General features: G+C 34.9%; 1 protein-coding gene across 7 annotated transcripts in view; it reads left to right on the top strand.

Annotated features, from left to right (window-relative positions):
* RANBP17 (RAN binding protein 17) overlaps nucleotides 1-24,885 on the top strand; it is a 319,157-nt gene that overhangs the window by 62,472 nt on the left and 231,800 nt on the right. For all 7 annotated transcript variants that reach the window (XR_006381540.1, XM_044229647.1, XM_044229637.1 and 4 more), the window contains 2 exons: nucleotides 3,126-3,231; nucleotides 14,437-14,572. Coding sequence is in view for 6 of the 7 variants with exons in the window: in XM_044229647.1 (XP_044085582.1) it covers nucleotides 3,126-3,231; nucleotides 14,437-14,572 (242 nt within the window). In the remaining variant the exon portion in view is untranslated. The remainder of the gene's footprint in view (nucleotides 1-3,125; nucleotides 3,232-14,436; nucleotides 14,573-24,885) is intronic.

Genomic DNA, 24,885 nt, shown 5'->3' with positions numbered 1-24,885 from the left:
TAACCATCAGTTTGTTCTCTATACCTAAGAGTCTGTTTCTTGATTTGCCTCTCCTTTCCTCCCCCCTTTGCTCATTTGTTTCTTAAATTCCACATACGAGCGAAATCATGGTACTTGTCTGACTTATTTAGCACAATACTCTTCTAGCTCCATCCATGTCATTGCAAATGGCAAGATTTCATTCTTTTTTATGGCTGAGTAATATTCCATCATATCAATCTATATATACACACACACATACACGTACGTATGTATATTCAGATAGATAACTGTCTTATCTGAATACCATGTCTTCTTATCTATTCATCTGTAAGTAGACACCTGGGCTGTTTCTGTAAGTAGCAGCATTATTTTTAAAGCCAAAATGTAGAAACAATCCAAATGCCCATTGCTGATGAATAGATAAATAAAATGTGGTATGTCCAACAATGGAATATTTTTTAGTATAGTTGACACACAGTGTTCCATTAGTTTCAGGTATACAGCATAGTCATTCAACTTCTCTATACCTTATGGTATTCTCATAAGTGTAGTTACCATCTGTCACCGTACGATACTATTATAGGTCATTGACTATAATCCCTGTACTGTCCCTTTTATTCCCATTCGTACCATATTCATAGCATAACTAGAAGCTTGTATTTCCCTCTCCCCTTCACTCATTTTGCCCATTCCCCCAACCCTCTGGCAACTATCGGTTCAATGGAATGTTGTTTTGTTTTTTGCTATAAGAAATGGAAGTGCCAGTATAAACCACAACAGGGATGATCTTTAAACACATTATGCTAAGTGAAAGAAGACAGTTACAAAGATACATGTTAAATGATTTTATTCAGATGAAATGCCCAGAATGGGAAAAATCTGAAGAGACATGAGGTAGATTAATAGTTGCTTAGGGCTGGGGGTGGGATTAAGGGGTGTGGGGTGGAATTTCTTTGGGGATAGATTGAAATGTTCTAAAATTAGGTCTTGGTGGTGGTTGTACAGTCCTGTGGATTTATTAAAAAAACATTGAGTTGTATACTTTAAGTGGGTGAATTGTATGGCAAGTGAATTATATTTCAGTAAAATTGTTAAAAAAAGAAAGTGATTAGTTCATGTGTTGGAGAGTCCCAGTAGAACAAAGGATTGTTGAAGTTGGCAGATTCATCTTTGTACATATTGAAATTACTGCTGATTATGATAGAAATACTATTGGAAAGGGTGATGGCAAGCATGGAACTAACATCTTCAGAAAATAAGGGAAAATAACCCGAAGGAGAGTAGATTATTGCAACAGGAAAGGGTATGTGGTAGTATAATTTGATGACATAATGTAAAGCTGAGTGCTTTTATGATGGAGAGGGAGTGTGTTTTAGAAGTGGAAATAAGGAACATCAAAAAGACCTACCTCCATGTTGGAAGCCTGAGATAAAGAGGTGTGGAAGAGAAATCCCTTGAGAGGACCTACAGAGGAAGTAGGGTCATCAGGGGATAGTGTATGTTCTTAATAGACTTTTATATTAATACAAAACAATTTTGAGATATATAGGTAAATTTCTTAACACCTTCAGTTTCCTACATGGGCTTTTTGTTGTGTTACTTTTCTTTTTTTAATTATATGGATCTTGAAGCTTGAGTTTGTTTTATGAATTCTATTATTACTTGATCAAATTAGTGTTTTTGTTCTCCTATTGAATCTGTTTCACATTGTTAATGTCCAAGATTGCATAGTTGGTCTGTTCTGATTTATTCATTTGTTTTATGATAGAATAGGGGATATGGATACTTGCCAAGTTGTGTTTCTAACTTATAGGAAGTTTGTTACCTCAATAGGCTGATGCCTCTCTAGAAGTCAGAGGGAGTTGATAAGTTGTAATGATTGCTAGTATTCACAGGAATATAGGAAGAATGTGGTTTTTTTCTGGAGGTATTTGTCTAAGTCTTCCAAGTCTTCCAAGAAGCACGGACAGCCTCTTTTATGACTGTTCTAATCAATACCTTGTGAAAAATACTTTAGTTCACTTGAGAAGTTTTCTCAATACAGAAATGTAATTGATTTTGGTATTATGAAATAAGCTGGTCATCTTTGAAAAATCAGTCTCTAAGAATAGCACAAAATTTCTTTTTAACAAGATAATTGGTATGTTAATGATTCATAAAGGTCCCCAAAATTTTGGAGAATCTGATACATAGATCAATGAGTCTAGAGATGTAAAATAACATGCTTAAACAGAAATCACTTAGTAAATAACTCCATTTCTCAGCCACTCACTTTTGGCTGCCCCAAAATAAAATTTTTGAAAACTGTACATTCCATGTGTACCACTATTGTAAAGTTATTTAATCCCTTGCTAATATTGTCTGTAAAGTTGATTTGGTCATCAGACTATGTTATTTGAATGGTGATGGTCTTGGATTTTAAGAAGTTATGCATAAAAATACAAAGGCAATAAATTTATTACCATCTATTATGATTTAAGCGGAAATAATATTAAAAGTGATCAGACTGGTGTGATAACGACACTGACCATTCAGAAAAGATGCTGCTCATTGTATCATATTAGTACACAACCAATTTAGGCCTGGATCTAGACATTACGTTTGGTGTTTTGTTACCAAATTTAATTTTAATCTGAAGTCTTCACAGTAGATCTTATTTTCTCCATTTTTCAAATGAAAACCCTAAGATGTAAAGAGGTAAGTCACTTAGGCAAGATCACGTAATACATTGTTTGAGCAAGGATTTGAATAGTTTTTTCTGGTTCTAAAGTCTGTCTTTTTTTTTTTTTTTTTTTTTTAAGATTTACAAGACAGAGATCACAAGTAGGCAGAGTGGCAGGCAGAGAGAGAGGAGGAAGCAGGCTCCATGCCGAGTAGAGAGCCCAAGTGGGGCTCAATCCCAGGATCTGGGATCACGACCTGAGCAAAGGCAGAGGCTTTAACTCACTGAGCCACCCAGGCAACCCTGTCATTTTTACATTTAAACTGCCTTCCTAACATCCACTCTCTTTCAGGGGCTGAGTTCACAGTTTACCACTTGTTTGGAAGAATAGGTCGTTTTTGCCAATTTTTAGAATTTTCTGCAAAATAAGCATTGTCTCTATTAATACTTCCTAAACATTTTTTTTCTTGTTCTATATTAGGACGTCTTGCATGGCTGGTGTACTTAGTTGGGACCGTTGTTGGAGGGAGGTTAACATATACCAGTACAGATGAACATGATGCTATGGATGGAGAATTATCCTGCCGGTAAGTAATGGCCATAAAGTTTACAGAAATTTACATAGGGAAGAAATGTAGTTATTGAACTGGTATTATGAGCTAAAACATTTTCTACCTGGCCTTTTGAAGAAAGTATTATTTTTTTCTTATTGGTGAGAAAACCAAGGTTAGAGGTTAACTGATTTGTAGAAGTCAAATCTCTGGTAAGTGTTGTAGTCAAATATATTTTAAACTTGTATTCAAATAGTGTGATGAAGATTTAAGTTGCTTTTTATTTCTTAGGACCTGATAAAGCAGGCAGAATTGCTTTGTATTGGGTGGTGGCAAAATTAGGGTGACATACATCTGGTCAAAAAGCAGTGGATAGCCAAATACAAGCTTTGTTGATGATTGTTGACTAGATTTTTCACCTCATGACCATAGTCTTAGTAAGAAGCAATGAATTACTTGCCTTAACACTGAGGAAAATTCCTACCTATGAATAATACATGTGAGTTGGTTTTCTTAATATTTTAATTTATTTGTAATAACATTTCTCTTTATAAGAAGGTAATACATGTTTTAATTGAACACTTAACTATTTGAAATAAAAAGAAAAGTTCATATATTATTTTGGAGATAACTATTTCTGTCATTTTGCTTAATACCTTCATGTCTTTAATTAATGCTTGAAGGTGTATATACATTATATGTGTCTTTTTCAACATTTTTTGAACAAAAATTATATTCTACTATATTACTGTTTTGTAAACTAAAATGGAGATAATAATGCCTAATTCATTTTGGGCTATTATAAGGGTTAAACGAGTTAATATTTTTAAGATGCTTAGAACAATGCCTGACAAATAATAAGCACTATATTACCAAATACCGCCCCCCCAACACTTCTTTTTTTAAAAAAATCAAGCATAATATTGTGAAATTTTACCTAGACATTAAATATTGTAAGCTGTAATATAATTTAAATATATCCCAGTTTTTGGAATTTCGGGTTGTTTCTCAATTTTTCTATATTGTAAACTGCTTTGAGGTGAATATTCTTTTAGTTATATCTTTATATAGGTCAAAATAATTTCATTAGAGTTAATTCCCAAAGGCTATATAGTTGGTTGAATGGTCTGCAGCATTTTAAAGTGTTCTAGTATTTCCTACCAAAAGACCTTCTGGAAGAGTTGTACCAGTTTATTTTCTGAACTCAAAGGCTCTGAGACTGTTTTTTCTGCAGTTGAAGCTAGAAGCTAGCTGATAATAGAATTCTTTTCCCTGCCAGTTTATAGATAACAAATGTCTTGTTTTGATTTCTGTTGCTTTGGTTACAAGTGGTTTCATACATTCTTTTCCATCCCTATTCTTCGCAATCGTATTTTGTTTTTGTGGTTTTTAAACATATGTAGATTGTATCATTTAGCTGCCATTGTTTTGTGATTATCTTTCCTCATTGATCTATAAGAACTCAGTGTATTGTCAAAGATCTTAATATTTAGTATTTATTTTGAAAATGTCTTCTCCATGTTTTTAGTTTGTTTCAGAAATTTCTCTTGTCACAGACCTGTACCCCTAGGGCTAATAATACATTATATTAATAAAAAAAAATTAAAAAAAGAAATTTCTCTTGTAATGGATTTAAATATTTATATATTGAGATCTGTGAATTTTTCCTCTCATATTTTCCCCTTTCTTCAGACTTAGAAGGTTGTTCCACACCCAGATACTAAAAATATTCACCTAGATTTTCTCCTAGTTCTTTTATGGTTTCAGCTTTTTATACTTAATTTTTAGTACTTCACATTTGTTTTATATACTTTTCCCGAAGTTCCCATAGTATTAACCAGTTAATGCGAGCCCCACCCTTTACAGACTTGAAATGCTACTTTTATCTTTACACAAAATTCTTAGGTCTTTTTTAAGCCTTTCATTCTTTTCCATTCGTCTTAGAAGTCTGTTTTCCTCCTTGTAGAATAGAATATAATGGAAATAATTCATTGCTCCTTATTGAGGCTATGGTCATAAAGTGAAAAACCTGTCTATGATCATAAACAAAGCTTGTATTGGGTAACTGACTATCCATTGCTTTTTTTTTTTTTTTTTTTTAAAGATTTTATTTTTTTGAGAGAGAGAGAGATACAGAGTGAGAGAGAGCATGAGAGGGGTGGTCAGCGGGAGAAGCAGACTCCCCATGGAGCTGGGAGCCTGAGGCGGGACTCGATCCCAGGGCTCCGGGATCATGACCTGAGCAAAGGCAGTCTCTTAACCAACTGAGCAACCCAGCTGCCCTCCATTGCTTTTGACCACATGTATGCCACCTGAATTTTGCCACCACCCAATATACACCACTATCACCCTACCAAGGTCCTTAAAATTATTAGACCTAGTTGTGGCATTTTCCTTCCTTACTATTCTTAAATATATCCCTGAGTATTTAATAAATTTGTTACCATTCTGAATAGAAATTTTTCTCTTCATTCCATACTCTTTTTAACCTTTAAACCAGCACTTGCTTTAGTGAAACTTGAGTCTGAATGGAACATAAATATTTTTAGCTTTCCTAAGATTTATTTCTAATATCAAATAACTTTAAAATATGAAGAGGGTATTCCTAGAATGTTTTGGTTAATTTTAAACAGTGAATAATTTGCTTCTGTGCCATCTTTTAATATTAAATAATTTAGTAAAGTGAAAAGTAAGTATACTTTTTGCTATAATTAGTTTGATTTTTAAGTTTTCATCATCAAGTAGAGAAATACCCACTGGCATTATTTTCCTGAGAAATATATAACAGGAAATAAACAAAAGCAGGTGTATATTTGCTAAGGAAATAAACAAAAGCAGGTGTATATTTGCCAAGTACAAAATTTTAATTTTTTCTTGAAGCAACAAACATATTTAACTTTAAATAAGATTTGATTTGTGTTTTAGCCATTGCCTAGAAAAACAAAGTGTTAGGTGAATTCTGTGGTCTAAGGCTTTATTGACGGGGAGAATGGGGCATCTTCAAGGAAGGAAGAGGAAGAGTGAGAGAGTAAGAGAAGACAAATATAGTCCGTGCTCTCAACTCACATATTTCATTTTTGCAAATTTGTGTACTTTCTAAAATTTATTTGTAACCCCAAAACCAATACTCATGGTGCTACTGCAGTCATTTTTGGATATGTGCTTGCTGATGAAAAATTTGAGTTGCCTGAAACCCACTTTCCCAGGTGAGGCTGAACGGATGCTGTCTGTACCTTCAAACTCTCATGCTGTAAATAAGTGTCCTTTTCGTTGTCTGTTTAATGCCCTATATCTCACATTTTTGTGCTTTTTAGTGGTGGTTTTGCTTTTTACACTGGTCCCTGATAAAGTTCTGTAGAGTTCCTAGGCACAAAAAAAAAAAAAACTGTGAAGTACCTTACAGAGAAAATATATATGTTAGGTAAGCCTTGTTCAGGCACAAATTATTGTGTTGTTGGCCAAGAGTTCAGTGTTAGTGAATCAACAATATATTAAGTAAGATGTCTTTAAAGAGAAACACACATAAAGTTATGTGTTGATTGACTGATGAAAACATTGTAGTCAGAGTTCCGCAGGCACCCTAACCCTGTGTCTCTTCTGGGAATGCAGTGGTTCAGTATTCACTAACTCACTTTGCTTAATGTCTTTAATAGAATATAACCACCATGAATAATGAGAATCAAGTATATAAGGTAGTATATTACACACCTGGTTGCTAATTATTATAGGAGTTTTCCCTAGAGGCCACATGGAACCACTGTGCTTGAAAACAGCCCATGGTGGTAGCAGGAAGATAGGGGACTAGGGGCAAGCCAGTTTTCTGTTTGCTTATTTCTGTGTCCCGTTTCTTATTAGTTTCCTTATTTCTGTGTTCCATTTCGTATTAAAGTCTACTCCTGGGGTGTTTTAATTTTTTCATACTTCATAACTGCATTGCCTGGCCTCTTTGAGGTGCCATTGGGGAAGCCAGAGCTTCTGTTGGTCCTACTGAATTGGGAGGTAGGGCTGGAGCTGTCATAGACCTCTCTTCTCCCCTGGGTGAGGATTTAAAACTGCAGAAACTATGTACATTTTTACTGGAGCTACAAGGCAAGTAGTTGAGGCCAGGGGTGCGGTGAGAGGTAGTGAATAGGTTGGTGGGTATGTAAACAGGACTAAGCAGATTCAAAGTGGGGCATAGAAAAAATATAAATATGTGTTTTAAAATACTGAGATTTTAAATTGAATAAGAAAGATTTTATTTATTTATTTGACAGATTTTATTTATTTATCTGACAGACAGAGATCACAGGTAGGCAGAGAGGCAGGCGGAAGGAAAGAGGAGGAAGCAGGCTCCCTGCTGAGCAGAGTTCCCCATGTGGGGCTCGATCCCAGGACCCAGGGATCATGACCTGAGGTGAAGGCAGAGGCTTTAACCCACTGAGCCACCCAGGTGCCCCAATAAGAATGATGTTTTATGTAGAATTTTAAAATATCAATTTCCTATGAAGAAGTTCCAAGTAACTGAATACTGTTGCCTTCTATGTGTTGTTATATGATACCTTTCTAATTCCTGGGAGAACGCTACCAACTGGAAGATCGTGAAGCTTCTGCCAAAAAGCTGCATGCTATTTTATCAAGAAAAGGTTAATATTCATAAAAGCTCCCCATATTGTGATCATTTTAATTAAAACATGTTACTTTAAAATATTTAAATATGCTTCTTTAACTTAGCAAATTGTGCTCAGACCATGCAATTCTAATTAAGTAAAGATAATTTTATAGTCATTTCGGTTTCATTCATCATTACTAGAATGTAAACCTCTTGAGAATTTACCCAGAGATTTTGTTTTATTCATCCTGTATCCTCTCAGTTTGCTCGTGCCAGTAGAGCGGCTGCTTCTGTTAGAGGCTTATTTCTCTCAGCTATGCCACCCTCCATCTCTCCTTGTTTCTCTGACCTGTTCATCTCCCCGTTACCCTTGCATCATTCATTGAAACCTTTGGCAGCTAGCTCAGAGTTTTGTTCTCTCCCCCAAACTCTGCTCTCCTGTGGATGACTTCAGTTTCTTTCCCATGAAATCATGCTATTCTACTCTTCCTATCCATAAGCTTCCAGTGGCTTCCTGTCACACTTGAAACAAATGCCAGGGTCGTTGTCATGGCTGAGAGCCAGCGTCGTTGTCTTGGCTCAGAGCTCCCTGCACGTCCTGTGCTACCTGACTTCGTTTCCTACCCCTTCTGATACAGCTCAACCACACTGGCCTCCTTGCTCTTCTTTGAGCGTTACCAAGTATGTTCTCACTTTAGGACCTCTGCACTTCTGCTAGGAATGCTTTCCTCTAGATATTTATACAGAAGTCCTTCACTTCAGTCAGGGGTGTACCCAGCTGTCTCTTCCTGCCCTGACTTCCCAATCCAAAATAAAATCCTTTTCCCAGTTTATTTTTTCATAATACTTATTATCTCTTGATGTTCATTTGTTCATTCCAGTAGAGTAAGGGAAGGAATAAGCTTTATCTGCTTTGTTCACTGCTGTATTTTTATCTCATTTGCCTGACAAAACCTTAACCTTAAAGGAATTCAGAGTTTTCTCTGATTTGTTGAGTGATAATAAAAGAAATTGTACACCACTATATATAGGTACCATTTGTCAATGAAGATACCATTTTTTACCCCAGCTGAGCCTTCAGCATTGCTCGTGATTGTCTGTTGTTTTAGTAATTCTTGTCTTCTGACTTCCAAATTATGTTGAACTGTTTCACTTGCAAGTTGTGTTCCACATGTGTCTTCAGTTCAGTGGCTAAAATTAAACTCCTCTCTTCCCTTCCCTCCCAGTCCTGACTCTCTTCTCTGTCTCATCACCATCCACTCAGTTGTCTAAGCCTGCATCCCAGGAGGTATACTTATCTTTTCCTTTTTCCTCTCTCTAATATCCGTGTAGCCTTCATTTCCAAATCCTCTCATTTCCAACTTCTGGTTAGGCCAGTTAGTCCAGTTGTTTCTGTCTCCCCTGCCATTTTAGCTCTTACCATCTTTCACTTGGGTTCATGCTACGTTTTATATGGATGCCTTGCTTCCGTCCTGGCTTTCTGAAGTACAGATCTCATTATGTCAGTGCTTTGCTCAAATCTGCAATGCTTTCCATTGCTATTGGGTTTAAAATCAATGTGGCTCTTCGGGTTCTTTATGATCTGGCTCCCGCATGTCTCATTAGCCTCATCTTCTGACGTTGGTCGTTTTATAGCCACATTTCACTTTTTTCAGCTCTTAAATGAGCCATGCGTTTTCTTCCCTTTTTAGTTAGCTACCTAGCTACACAGGCTTTCCCCTTTCTCTGGACACACTCTTTATTTGCCCTGTTCTATCCTAGAATATTATGAATTCTTTACTGATTTCTTTGTATTGTTTATTATAGCACTTGTCATTCTTTATTTTAATTGCTTGTTTTATTTTATGTCTTTTGCTGAACAGACTCTAGCTATCTGGAGGACTAGGAATGTCTATATTTTGTTCACTGTTATACTCTGGACTTGCAGTGCACACCTGCCATTAGTAGGCCCTCAGATATTCGTTGACTGAATGAATACTTATTTATTTGGATAGGTAGGGGAGTATAAACAACCGAGTACCCCAAATTCACTTCTTTGAATTTGAAATGGTGTGCTTATATTGGACCAAAATGATTTAATGTTCTATTTGTCTTTTTATTCCCTCCGTGCTCTTTACCAAAAATAATTTAACATAAAGAGAAAAATAAATGTAGGGCAATGAATGGTAGCTGAAAGTGAATATTATATATGCAATACAAGCTTTGGCCTTAATTACTTTTCAGGGTGGCCGCAAATCTTTGACGGGCACCATGGCAGAGACTACTAACTGCAGTGTCTCTTCTTCCCTTCTTCTGAAGTAGTAGAATACCTCATTATTTAGCCAGGCATGTGGCCACCTGAATAAAGTCTGGATTTACTAGACTCTCTGGCAGCTAGGTGTGGTTAAGTGATTGTATTCTAGGCAGACAAATGTGAACAGATGTGGTATATGCAAGACGTGTGGACATAATGGGTGGAGCTGAAGTAGCCATTGTCCACCAGAGAGTGATTGTTTGAATGGAGGCAAGTTAACAACAAGACAAAAGGCACCCGAGTCTCTGATTCGGTGGGGAGCACTAGCTTGTCCAGGAGCACTGTCTTGGATATTTGCCTGAGAGAGAAATAAATATCCATATTGTTTAAGCCATGATTACTTGGATGTTAGACTTTGGCAACTGAACTTCCTGTGCCACTACCAAAAGATCTTTGACAAATGCATACTGTACCCTGCTGGGAATTCTTTCCTGCTTTCCTGCTGGGATGGCATTTCCTCTTAGGCAAATGCAAATCACCAGCTCAACTTGAGTTGTAAAGGCATCCCAACAAAGTGTCTTCTGGTTTCACATCTTCCTATGATTTTGGAATGTATGCTATACAAAAGGAAAGAAAAAGTAAAGGAGCGAGTACGTAGAATCCACAAAGTGCCAGAGTATGAAGAGGAAAGTCCCACTCAGTAAATAATTAAAAAAAAAAAAAAAAAAAAAAGATATACCTGTTCAAGTCATGTGAAAAATCACCTGGATCTAGGCATAGTTTGATGCGTATATCTATTTATTTAACTAAAAATTACTCCAGCAATCTGCTAATTCAGAAATATCCAGACTAAAAGTCAGTTTTGTCACTCCTCTCAAAATTACAGAACAGACATATCTTCTTAGGGAAAAAAAACAAAAACAAAAACAAAACAACCCAGCAACTTGGCTACAGTAATCTAATTCTTAAATTTGTTCATCAGTAAATTTCCCTTCTTAAATTTTAATGTATTAAGGATACGTGGCAAATGAATGTTACTTTTAAATAATATAAATATAGGAAATCATAACCATAAAATGGCTTTCAACATATTATTTCATAATACTTTGCAACAGATCCCAACCTTTTTTTCTTTTTTTTTTTTCTCCATTATTAAAGATTATTTATTTATTTGAGAGAGAGAGTGCAAGGAGGAGCAGAGGAGGAAGGAGAGGGATAAGCAGATTTCCCTCTGAGTGCACAGCCTGACTCAGGGCTCAATCCCAAGATTGGACCTGAGCCAAAACCAAGAGTTAGATGCTTAATTGACTCAGCCACCCAGGCGCCCCATAAGTCCCAACTTTTTTAAAAGAAGTTTATATGCTATAACCTAGACAATCTGTAGAATTCTTTGGAAGTAGGGAAGAGGGCAATAGTTGTATTTCCTTGAAATATGAACTTACATTCAAAATGAGATGCTCAAAATTTGAGATAGTCTTTAATTTACATCCATTAAAAATAATGTTTTGGAAAAATACTAAATAATTTGAAAAAAATTGATCAAGGTATATTTATTGAGAATGATCACTGGAATACAATGTAAGGTCTGCTAAAGGAATATGAATGCATAAATGAACTGAGGGTATCTGATAAGGGATATAATTGAAATGGTGAGCAAAAGATAGATTATATAAGAAGGAAATGGCGTTGAAGCACCTGGCTAAAATGGGGAAAATGGAGAAAAATGTTGATCCGTATCTCACAAAATGTGTTCAAGATAAGCTCAAATATGTGAGGGAGATAAATGTAAAAACAAAACAAAACAAACCCCCTCAGATTTAGTGAAAGCCTTGTTAGTATGCAAAATCCATTTAAAAAATTGATGAAGGGACGCCTGGGTGGCTCAGTCAGTTGAGCATCTGCCTGCCTTCTGCTCAGGTCATGATCTCAGAGTCCTGGGATCAAGTCCTACATTGGCCTCCTTGCTCGGTGGGGAGCCTGCTTCTCCCTCTGTCTGCTTTACCTGTTGCTCCCCCTGTTTGTGCTCTCTCTCTTTGACAAATAAATAAATTAAATTTTCAAAAATCAAATAAGTAAAAATTTGATGAAAGGAGTATGTGGGTGGTTCAGTTGGTTAAGTGTTGAGCTCTTGGTTTTGATTAAGGTCATGATCTCATGGGGGGTGGCTTCGAGCCCCAAGTCTGGCTTTGCACTTAGTGTGGAGTCTGCTTGAAGATTTTTTTCCCCCTCTGCCAACCCCCCCAACTCATGCATTCTCTCTAAATAAATAAATAAATCTTTAAAAAAATGAATGAAAATTTCATATAGCAAAAACTTCTCCACAGCATTAAAAACACCATAATCAGGGGTGCCTGGGTAGCTCAGTGGATTAAGCCTCTGCCTTTGGCTCAGGTCATGATCTCAGGGTCCTGGGATCCAGGCCCACATTAGGCTCTCTACTCAGCGAGGAGCCTGCTTCCTCCTCTCTGCCTGCCTCTCTGGCTACTTGTGATCTCTCTGTTGAATAAATAAATAAAATCTTTTAAAAAAACCAACAAGACCATAATCAAAGTCAAGAGACAACACTGAGAAAAAATTTTATAGCTGAATCAAAGACAAAGAACTCAGTTTTCTAATACATAAATAATTCATAGAAATCAAAATAAAATGACAGCCCAGTAGGAAGAATTGGCAAAGAATATGGACAAATAGGTCACAAGCAAGGACATACACATGGCTTAAAAACATAGAAAAATTTTAACTTCACATACATGAGAGAAATATAAAATAAAATTGCACTGAGATGCCATTTTTCAGATTTCAGTGAATATTTTAGAGTTTCATATCATCTGAACTATCTGACTGTATATAGACACTTACAGACTGGAGATAGGAATATAAATTGTTTCAATTTCTATGGAGAACAATTTATTAAAAGGATCAACATTATAAAAATTTATATTCTTTAAACTAGTGGTTTTACTTTTAGAAGTGTATGTTGTAATATACATGTGTGAAATGATGTATACAAGATGGTTAATTGCAGCATTTTTGCAACAGCAAAAATTTTAAGCTGTGCCCATGTGTAGGAGAATGTTTGAAAATATTATAGCATATTCATGTAATATAAACAGTTGCAAGAGAGAATGAGGAAACTCTTGATGTCTGATATGGAAAGATCTATAAGATAAATGGAAAAAGCTAGGGTTGGAACCGTAAGTATAATAGTATGTTCCATATGTTTAAAGAAGTTGGGAGGAGAACATACAGTCATATTTGTCTATATATACATATAACAAAATCTCTGGAAGGACATAGGAGCTATTAATAGCATGTGTATATGTTCCTGTGTGCATACGTGGAAGGAAGCATGCAGGTCAGGACTAGACATAGCTGTCTTTGTGCAGTTAGAAAAAGAGGAAAAAAGTGCTGGTCCTCAGTAACCTCCACTTCTTGGTCCTTAAGAAAGATGATTATAATAAGCTGATTTTGTTAACGTCAGAGACTTGGCAGCCATCCATTGGAAATTTTTTTTTTTTTTAAAGATTTTATTTATTTATTTGAGAGAGAGAGACAGTGAGAGAGAGCATGAGAGGGGAGAAGGTCAGAGAGCGAAGCAGACTCCCCATGGCGCTGGGAGCCTGATGTGGGACTCGATCCCGGGACTCCAGGATCACGCCCTGAGCCGAAGGCAGTCGTCCAACCAACTGAGCCACCCAGGCGTCCCCCATTGGAAATTTTTTATGAAAATAGGCAATACAAGGATTTCTTTTTTCAAAACCTCTAGACTAAGCTTTTTATTATATTGAGTTAAATTTTTTCTCTAGGAAATTTGACTTAATCTTCAGTTACTTTGTGATTATCTGGTAATATTAAAAATACTTGATTTTATTAAGATCATCTTGTAAATTCTTCCAGGTAAAATTTTTATTATTCATTGATAATATGACCCCACATATATAATTATATAAAAACATTAAGGTTGAATGAAAAGGTAAAATACAAAACTACACATTCGATATCATTTTTCTTGTACTGAAATTTTATATAGATGTAGATATTAATTTATATCTGTATATATATTACATATAATTATAGGTATTTACTTATATATATGCATAATATATTTATATGTATATGTCATATGCATTTATACCTAAATTTTTAATGAAATAATAAGTATGTCCTTGTAGGTTTCTCTCTATGTACGTGTATGTGTATGTCTTAGGAAAAAGACTAGAAGGAATTAAGGGCTTAGACCCAATTGTGTTATCTCTTAGTAGTAGGATTTCAGATGGTTTTTAAAATATTTTCTTTGTAAGCTTTTGTATTTCCCCACATTTAAGTGATTATATATTACATTACATTGATGATAAATGTTTTAATGTTGTTTCTCGAAGAATTTTTACTGAAGTCTTTTTTTCTCCTTCATGAAAAGAGTTTTTCAGCTTATATCCTTAATGGATACCGGATTGCCTCAGTGTTCTAATGAGAAAATAGAGCTTGCAATTCTGTGGTTCTTGGATCAGTTTCGTAAAACGTACGTTGGCGATCAACTTCAAAGAACCTCAAAGGTAGGTTTTTACTAGAGATTTTTAAAAAACTCTTACTGAAAATGAAGAAAGATGTTCACATATAATAGCTTTAAGCCAAATGATGTATTTAGGCAATTTCTACCTAAGAAATTTAATTGATTAATTGAAATCGATTGATTAATTGGCATTGAAGACAACTTGAGATTAATTTGCTTATTTTATGCCTAGATTTATCATTTTCTTTGAAGATTGATTGGCAGAGTTAGTGAATGTTTTTTATGTGGGTAGTCATTAAAGAACTGCGATTATTTTAAACACTTTAAAAGATTTTGCCTTATATTTATTTCAAAGTTTAAAACAAAAGATTTCCTCTTTTAGTAGTTCTGAGCTCTTTTTGGTCACTTATTTATGTGGTTTCTAATATATTTTTCTCTCATTACTTGGCATTTTTACGTGATAACTGATGAGGATCAGGAGACCTAGACCTGTCTGTGAGAGGCCACAGTTAAATCACCTTAATGTAGAGGATACTTGTAGTATGATGATTGAAAGTTTAGCATCAACAAATTTCGATGAATTGATTTTAAGGCATAATGAGGGATTATTGAGGGCTAATTTATGTGAACCCTAACTGGATATTTAGTAGTACTTGTGACACTGAGTAAGATCTATGAGGTTTTCTTTTTCTTCTGAAACAGTAACTCTTTCTAAGCCTTCTCTATAAGAAGTTCTAAGGACAATCTTACCTCCTTTGGATTTATAGCTTCTATTAGTAATGTTGAAGGATTTCTTATTTGAAATATTTAGAATAAGCTTTTAATATTGAACTGAGTTTTTTCCCCTATGGGAAATTTAGCATAACCTTCAATACATTTATGCTTTTCCGTTCATAATAGTCGTATAACAGTGGGAAAAATTTTTGTTTGGTTTTGTTAATATCATCCTTTCATTTATTTCGGCTTTGTTTTCTTTGCTTTTTAAGAAAGTGATATAGCTTGGTGCTTCCTTTTTCAAATATATTTTGATATTTTATTGCCATTTCAATAAAACTTTCTTAGAATTTAGTTGCCATTGAATGGGACCATTAGGGAGAAAAAGGAGTAACTAGAAATAATTAGAGTCAGACCAAATTAGAGTCAGACAAAAATTACATGGTATGACATTTATACAGGGTATCTCTTTTAAAATCTAAGTTGTATTACTTGAAGGTTGAGAATAAATGAAATTATGATAAATTGTCTGATTTTAAATGTACCCAGAGAGTTTGATACTATGCTTTCACAAAAGTGAATACTCTTTAAACATTAGTAATCCAATATATGTTTGGTCTGGGTCTTAAATCAGAATAGTAAAACATGGAGTAGAAAAGCCTTCATATTAATTGTGTTTAAAGTACTAGGAAAGATATATGTAAAATGACACTAGTTGTTTACATCAATGGGATTTAGGAATTTTTTTCCAGAATTTTTGTTGTTACATTAAAAAAAATAGAAAAAATATATGTGAGAGTTTTAGATGTCAAGAAACAGGTCACAGAAAAAGACACATTTATATCTTTATAAGGTAATTGTGAAAAAAAGTGAATTATAGAAGGTCGGTTTTTCTTTTTTGAAAGAGCTTACAAATTAGGAAAAAATGAGCGTATCCTAGACTGGGGTTGATTCTTCCATTATAACTTAATGTTTTTGGTGTATGCATCTAATGCTGCTTTTTTTTTAAAGTGTGTAGTCCTACAGTGATTTTATTTCCAAGGCATTCCTACTGCACAGTCTTAAAGGGAAGTCAGAGCTTTCTGCTTTCCCTTTCTCGGGCTTGTCTGCCAATCTGCCTTTGTAAAGCCTTGAAGAGAGTTTTGGGGGGTCCTTGATATGTGCCCTGGCACTCCTCTAGGAACTCTTCACACTCCTTCTAATCCTTACAGTAATCCTGCAAAGTTGGTATTATTTTGTTTCTCTTTTTCAAAGTTGGGATTATGGTTCCCATTTTACAAATGAAACAAACCATCTGAGACATTTTAAGTTCTCTACTAGTTTTTTGGCAACCAACCAAGGAAGAGCAGATGGAAAATATATATATATATTTTTTGGTGAGTATATTGTCACATTCCAAACTGTGGCAAAAAATGGGGAGAGTGTTAGATAACTAGTAGGCAAAAAATACTTAGTGTGCACTTATTTTCTTTAATCAGTAACTATACTGAACACTCTTAAGCATTATCTCATTTAATTGAACCATATAAAGCATGACTTACAAAGTTCTTCCCAGTCTTTTTTCTATGTATGTCAGCAGTTTCATGTGTCAGTCCTCCATATTTGTACTGCATACTTTATGTGTACTGAAGTTTTTTCAGCTTCAACAGCTTGTGTTCTCTGTCGATTCTGGGCCTTCAGACAGATGTTTCCTCTGCCTAGAACATTATTTCTTTTAAATCAAACTTCCACCTTCCTGTCTTACTCTGTTGACTTCTACTTTATCTTTCACATCAGATACTCCATCCTTTAGGATGACCTTCTTAAATTCTGACCTTTTTCTCTGTGTTCTCTAACACCCTATTTTAGCACTATTACACTGCATTGTAATTGTTTGTTAGCAAAACATACATTGACTATAATTCGGGTTAGGGCTGTCTCCGCCTTTTTTATTATAACCTCCAAGTGCCTGGCATATTGCTTATATGCTTTCTACTAAATAATGTTTGAATGTATATATTTAGTAGAATTCCATAGAATTTGGGTCTAGATCTTATACATAATACATTCATGTGATAAAGGGTCTGTTCTTGAGTTGGAAAATGAGATTAGTGAAATTATTTAGTGAAATTATTTGGCAATTTTAAATAAGGTATACTGCTAAGCATCCTCAAATTTTTAGATATGCATAATAAGTGCTTCAGGAACCCAGGTGGAATCATTGAGGAATCCTAAGTGATGTATAGAATAGAAGCATGTGCTCTAAATGAGAAAGAAGAGTCATAAATAGTAGCTGTAGGCATTTTTGAAGAAATAGTCTGTGTCAAAGATTTCACATAGCACTTGACAGGCATCTAATTTCATCTCACAAAGACCTGTGGGAATAGTTGTTTTTATTAACACTCTGCCCACCCCTTTTTACAGATTTGGAACCTGAGGTTTGAAATGGTTAATTAATGTGTTTAAGTGGTTGAATCTGGGTTTGAACCCAGAACACCTGATAAGAGAGCCTGTCATGCTTATCACTTTGCTGTACTGCCTCCTTTTGGATCTTTCACTGCAATATTGAATAGGCCTTCCAATCTAAATAGGTCTGAATCTCCCAAAACCCATTCCTCCTACTTTCCAATTTTGGGGAAGAATGACTGTGAACCCCAAATTTCCACTTTGTTCTTACTTTTTATATCTGGTCTGTCGGCTTATCTTGCAGATTTTATTTTCTTAGTATCTCTCAATTTGACTCTTTCCTCAGGCCCTCAGTTTTTTTTTTTTTTAAAGATTTTTATTTATTTATTTGATAGACAGAGAGAGATCACAAGTAGGCAGAGAGGCAGGCAGAGAGAGAGGGGGAAGCAGGCTCCCCACTGAGCAGAGAGCCCGATGTGGGGCTCAATCCCAGGACCCCGAGATCATGACCCGAGCTGAAGGCAGAGGCCTAAACCACTGAGCCACCCAGGTGCCCCAGGCCCTCAGTTTTTATCCTCACTGGTACTGCTTATCATTTCTCACTGGACTTCAAAAGTTTTCTGACTCTCCTCTTTGTTTCCTTTTTTGCCTTTTCCCCACTTCAGTCCATTTTCCATACTGCCTTGTGGTAGTATGGAAAATGAAGGAAAGTAATCCTTCCTTCAGCAGAAACCAGAGAGAATAGTGTAATGAATACTCATACACCCACCCTCCAGCTTTGTCAAATCTGAATGCTTTGCTCTGTTTGCTTCAGATCTGTATGCTTTTAAATGAAACGTTAGTGGCCTGTTGTTCTGATTCTGTTCTTACTTCTTGCCCTCAAAGTAACCATTATTCTAAATTTAGTGTTATTTTCATGCATGATTTTGTTCTATTCCCACATTTCTATGTAGTTCTAAACAAAACGTAACACTGTTACTTTATAGAAAATTAGTATGCAGAAACTTGCCATTTTTGATCAACCTTGTTGTTGAGATTTATCCATGGTGATACATATAGACCTAATTTTTTAAAATTATTAAATGGTATTACAGTATATTACTGTGCCATTACAGACGTATTTTTCTGTTAATTTATGTTAGATTGTTTCCAGTTTTTAAGATTATAGAAAATAGTGCAGTAAACATTCTAATTCCTTTTTCCTCATGCATATGTATGAGTGTCTTGAAGGTGAATCCTGGGAGTGGAATTGCTGGGCTATAGACTACGTATCTTCAGCTTCACAAGATATTATCAAGTTGCCCTCCCAAGTGTTTGAATAGTTTATTCTCCCTCTCCCAGTACAGTATGTGTTGCTGTGTGTTGTCTTAATACTTGCTTTTTTCAGACTTTAAAATTTGCAGAATTTCTCTGCTTGAAATTCTTACTGGTTTCTCATTATGTATAAAATAAGCTCCTTATTATGGTCAGGGTTTTCGTACCTTTGTAGCCTTTTCTTTTGACACTGAATTCTACTCTATGACATGCTTTGTGTGTGCTGCACTTCTTTCCCTCTTACCTGTTCCTTATATCCAGTGAATATTAATAAGTCACTACTGCATATTAGTACCAGGGATACAATAGCAAATACAATGGTCCATCTCTCCACTAAGTTTATAATTAAAGAGGAAGATGGACAAATAAAAAATTACAAAATTCACCCCCACTTATACAGTGAAATGCTATATAATAAGGAAAGGCAGACTTCTACATAAAGGGTGCTGGGCTTTTGGTTATATCTTTGTAAATATTTGGATTATTAATCCACAGCATATGAAAATTAAATCTAAATTAGTCAGTGATCTTAGTGTGAAAAGCAGAAGATTATCATTTAGGGATAGGAAGGATTTTTTTTCTTAAGGCATAAAAAGCCCAAACTGTAAATGCAAAGGTTGATTAATTCTACCCATATTAAAAATAAAAATTTCTGCAGCTCAAAATATACAGTAAACAAAATAAAAAGACAAACTGGAGACAGGATGAGACCTGATACATGTAACTTAAAGAGAATCAATACCCAGTTATATAAACAATTTCTATTAATCAATAAGAGAAAAATAGCCTCATAGAAAAATGGGCCAAAGATATGAATAAACAATTTACAAAAGAGGAAATCATAGTCTCTAATCAACATAAAAAAATGTTCATCCTTTCATGGACTTAGGGAAATGCAAATTAAAGCTGTAGTGAGATATGATATCATACCTATTAGCTGGAGACAGTTAAAAAGTCTGATGAAAGCATGTATTTTTGAGGAAGTAAAATAGAAAACACTCCTAGTGGAATCCAAACCAGTAAAATGTTTTTTGATAATAGTTTAGCAATATCTTGAAAAGTTGAAAATACATATACACTTAGACTAGGTGAAAACTGTAAAACATTATTGAAAGAAATGAAATGAGGCCTAAATAAATAGCTATATACCTTATTTGTAAATTGGAAGACTCAGTATTGTTAAGACTTGTTATGTAAAGTAAGGTATGATAACAGTATGTCACCAAATAGAGAATTCCAATAGAGATACAAATTATTAAAGATGGAAAAAATAGAAATTCTGTAATTGAAAAGTACAGTAATTAAAAATGAAAAGTTCACTTGAAGGCCTCAACAGTATATTTAAACCGACAGAATAAAGGATTAACAAGCTTGAGGATAGTGTCTTAAGCATCTGCCTTTGGCTCAGATAGTGATCTCTAAGTCCTGAGACGGGCTCCATGCTCAGTGGGGAATCTGCTTGAGAGTCTCTCTCCTTTCCCTCTGCCCCTCCCCCATTCCCTTGCATGCATTCTTTCTCTCTCAAATAAATAAATCTTTAAAAAATAAATAAGGCAATAATGGCTTAAAATTTACCACATTTGTTGGAAAACATTGCACATCAAAGAATACAACAAAGATCCACATTAAAAACACATCATAGTAATAATCCTGAAAGAGAAATTGTTGATAGCAGCATGAGAAAGAATATTCATCACAGTTACCAGAGGGAGGTGGGTGGGGGGGATGGGTTAAATTGGTGATAGGGATTAGAGTACATTTGTGATGAGCACTGGGTGATGTATGGAAATGTTGAATAAAAACTTCAAGAAAGGGGCTCCTGGGTAGCATAGTTGTTAAGCATCTGCCTTTAGCTCAGGTCATGATCCCAGGGTCCTGGGATTGAGCCCTGCATTGGGCTCTCTGCTTAGCAGGAAGCCTGCTTCTACCTCTATCTTTCCCCGCTGCTTGTGTTCCCTCCCTCTCCGTGTCTCTCTCTGTCAAATAAATAAATCTTAAAAAAAAAAAAAGAAAACAGGGCACTTGGGTGACTCAGTGGGTTAGGCCTCTGCCTTTGGCTCATGTCATGATCTCAGGATGCTGGGATCAAGTCCCGCATTGGGCTCTCTGCTTGGCAGGGAGCCTGCTTCCTCCTCTTTCTCTCTGCCTGCCTCACTGTCTACTTGTGATTTCTCTCTGTCAAATAAATAAATAAAAATCTTTTAAAAAAAAAAGAAAGAAAGAATACAAAAAGAAAATTACGCGTTACATGCAAGGGACACCAATAAGACCAATAGCTGATTAGTCTTTAGAAACAGCAGAGGTCAAAAGACAGTAGATGACATGGTCAAAGTGCTGAACCAGTAACCAAGAATTCTATATCCAGCAAAACTATTTTGGAAAATTAAAGACATTACCAGGCAAACAAAAAACAGAGAATTCATTGCTTTCAAAGCTGCCTTCTAAGAAATACTAATAAAAGTACTTTAGGTTAAAAGCAAGTGACCTCAGATAAATCCACATGAAAGAACAGTGTTTATTATGTATAAAATAAGCTCCTTAAATTGGTGAGTGCTGTGAAGTGTGTAAACCTGGCGATTCACAGACCTGTACCCCTGGGGATAAAAATATATTATATGTTTATAAAAAATAAAAAATTAAAAATTAAAAAAAAAATGAGCTCCTTATTATGGTCAGTGAAGGTAATTAGGCAATTTTAAAATATAGTACTTTTTCTCTTAACTGATTTAAAAAGCAATTGGATAAGATAATTACATATTTTATACACATATACACTGTATTGACGGCATATAGCATATGTAATATTTAATATATTTGCCAATAACAGCATGAAGAAGATCGGTAGTAGCAAAGTTGGGGGCTAAGGAAATGACACAAGATGGCAACTCGAATCCACAAGAACCAATAAAAAAGAACCAGAAATGGTAAATAAGAAAGTTGACGTAACAAACACTTTAGACATATGTTTTTGCTCTTTCTCTCAACTTCATTAAAAGAAGTAAAATTAAATGAAGAAATAATTATCATGATCGATGTTGGATGTATAATATATAAAGTAATAAATTTTATCATATAATAACAATAATATTACGAAAAGGGAGAAGAAGGAATAGAGCTATATGGGAATAACATTTCTTTGTCTTTTGGAATTAAGTTAGTATAAATCTGAGGTAGATTCTGCTAAGATGTATAGGTTGAGTCCTAGGGAAACTACCCAGAAAGTACTAAAAAATATATAGTTAAAAAATTATTAAAATTAAAGTTACTAAAATATTAACTAGAAAGTATTCATTTAATGTAAAAGCAGCACATTTAATGTAAAAGCACTCTCATAGGAAGGCTAAAGGAAAAAAATGACAAAAATTAGGGGCATAGATCTAACATTATCAATAATAACATTAAATTTAGACTGGATTATGCAACCCAACCAATAGCAGATATTATTAGATTGGATTTTTAAAAAAATAATGTTACACATACTATCTACGTCTATAGAACATACATTTTAAATTTAAGAATACAAATAAGTTGAAAGTAAAAGGATAGCAAAAGATCTATCATGTAGACAGCAACCATTACAAAGCTGGAGTGTCTATACTAATACCAAACAAAGTAGACTTTAAAACAAAAAATGCCACTAAGGATAAACAGGAACATTTTATGATAAAAGGGTCAACCCATGAGGAAGATATAGCAATTAAAACATATATGTACCTAACAAGAGAGGTCCAAAATATATGAAACAAAAGTGACAGAAATAATAATAATAGTTGAAGATTTAATGACTTCGTTTTAAAAATAATCAATAGAACAACTAGCAGAATGTCTGAAGAAGGTCTTGAACAACTCTGTAAACCAAGTAGACCATAGGCAACTATGGAACACTACACCCAACAGCAGCAGAATACGCGTTCCGTTTTTTAAGAGGATTTTATTTATTTGACAGAGAGAGCACACAAGTGGCGGGGGGGGGGGGTGTGCAGCAGGCAGAGGGAGAGGGAGAAACAGGCTCCCCAGTGAGCTGAGAGCTTACCATAGGGCTCAATCCCAGACCCTGCGATCATGACCTGAGCTGAGGACAAACACTTAACCGACAGAGCCACCTAGGTGCCCGCAGAATATGCATTCTTATCAAGTCCTCACAGAACATTGACCAGAATAGACCATATGCTCAGTCATAAAGCAAGACTTGATAAGTTTAGAAGAATTAAAATAGTACTGTTGTGTTCTCTAATCACTATGGAATGCATGGAAATCAGTAATGGAAAGAAATGTGAGGAACTCCTAAGTATATAGAAAATAAACAACATACTTCTAGATAACCAATGAGTCAAAGAAGAAATCACAAGGAAAATTAAGAAATACTTTCGGATGAAAGAAAATGACACAACATAGAAAACTTACAAAATTTAGCTAAAGCAGTACTTAGGGATAAATTCATAGCTTAAAACACCTACTTTAAAAATAGATATCTTAGGTAAATGGCCCGATCTTCCACCTTAAGACACTGGAAAAATAAGAAGAAACTAAACCTAAAGCAAGCAGAAGGAATCATGTAATAAAGATTAGAGTAGAAATTGATGAAATAGAAATTTGAAAACAGTAACAAAAGTCAGTGAAATACAATGTTGGTTCTTTGTTAAAAAAAAATGAAATTTATATACCTTTAGCTACATAACAATAGAGTACTAAAATCAGGGATGAAATAGAAGACATTACTACTGACCTTATAGAAATGAAAATGATTTTAATGTAATTTTATGAACATCTGAATGCCAGTAAGTTAGATAACTTAGACGGAATGGATAGGTTTATATAAAAATATAAACAACTGAAACTTGTACAAGAGAATATAGAAATCTGAATAAGCATATGACAACTAAAGAGATTGAATTAGTCATCAGATGACCCACCAAGAAGAGCCCAGGCCCAGATATTCAAAGGATAGATAGCAGTTCTTTATAAATGCTTCCAAAAAGTGGAAGAGGAGGGGACACTTCCCAAATCATTCTGTGAGGCCACTTTATACCAATTTTATACCAAGACCATATACATACAAAAAAATGTAGTGACCAATATCTGTTATGAATATAGATGCAAAAAATTTTTAAAAATACAGGCTAACTGAATCTAATGACTTATAAACACTTTCCTCTGATCAAGAACAAGACAAGGATGTCTCTTACATAGATTAAACATTGTACTAGAGGTTCTGGTCAGGAATATCAGACAATAAAAATTAAAGTCACACAGATTGGAAGAGAGGAAGTAAACCACTGTTCACAGATGGCATGAATACAGAAAATCTTAAGAATCACTTAAGTACTATTAGAACTAATTTTAAAAATTGGTAAGTTTGCAGAATAGATGACCAGTATAAAAAAATCATTTGAATTTCTATTTACTTGCAATATACAACCTGTGAAGGAAATGAACAAAAAATTTCATTTACAATAGCACCAAAAAAAATTAAATACTTAAGAATAAATTTAACAAAAGAAGTACAAAACTTTTAAAGTGGAAAGTACATATCATTGTTGGAATAAATAAAAGAAAATCTAATAAATGGAAAGATATCCCATGGTCACGAATCAGAAGACTTACTATTGGGGTACCAGGGTGGCTTAGTGGTTGAGCCTCTGACTTGATTTTGTCCCAGGTCTTGGTCTCAGGTTCGTGACTGAGCCCTGTGTCAGGCTCCTTGCTCAGCAGAGCAGGGAGTCTGCTTTTCTCTCTCTCTCTCTCCGTTTGCCCCTTGCCTCGCTTGTGCTTTCTAAAATAAATAAGTGAATCTCGGGGGGAAAAAATCTTACTGTTACGGTGGCAATACTCCACAGATTGATCTATACCTTCAGCACAATCTTCATAAAAATCTTAGCTATTGGGGCGCCTGGGTGGCTCAGTCATTAAGCATCTGCCTTCGGCTCAGGTCATGATCCCAGA

Source organism: Neovison vison, chromosome 1 (assembly GCF_020171115.1).
Source record: "Neovison vison isolate M4711 chromosome 1, ASM_NN_V1, whole genome shotgun sequence".
Lineage (NCBI taxonomy): Eukaryota > Metazoa > Chordata > Mammalia > Carnivora > Mustelidae > Neogale > Neogale vison.
Note: the sequence above shows the minus strand (reverse complement) of the source record. Positions and strands in the feature narration are given on the sequence as shown.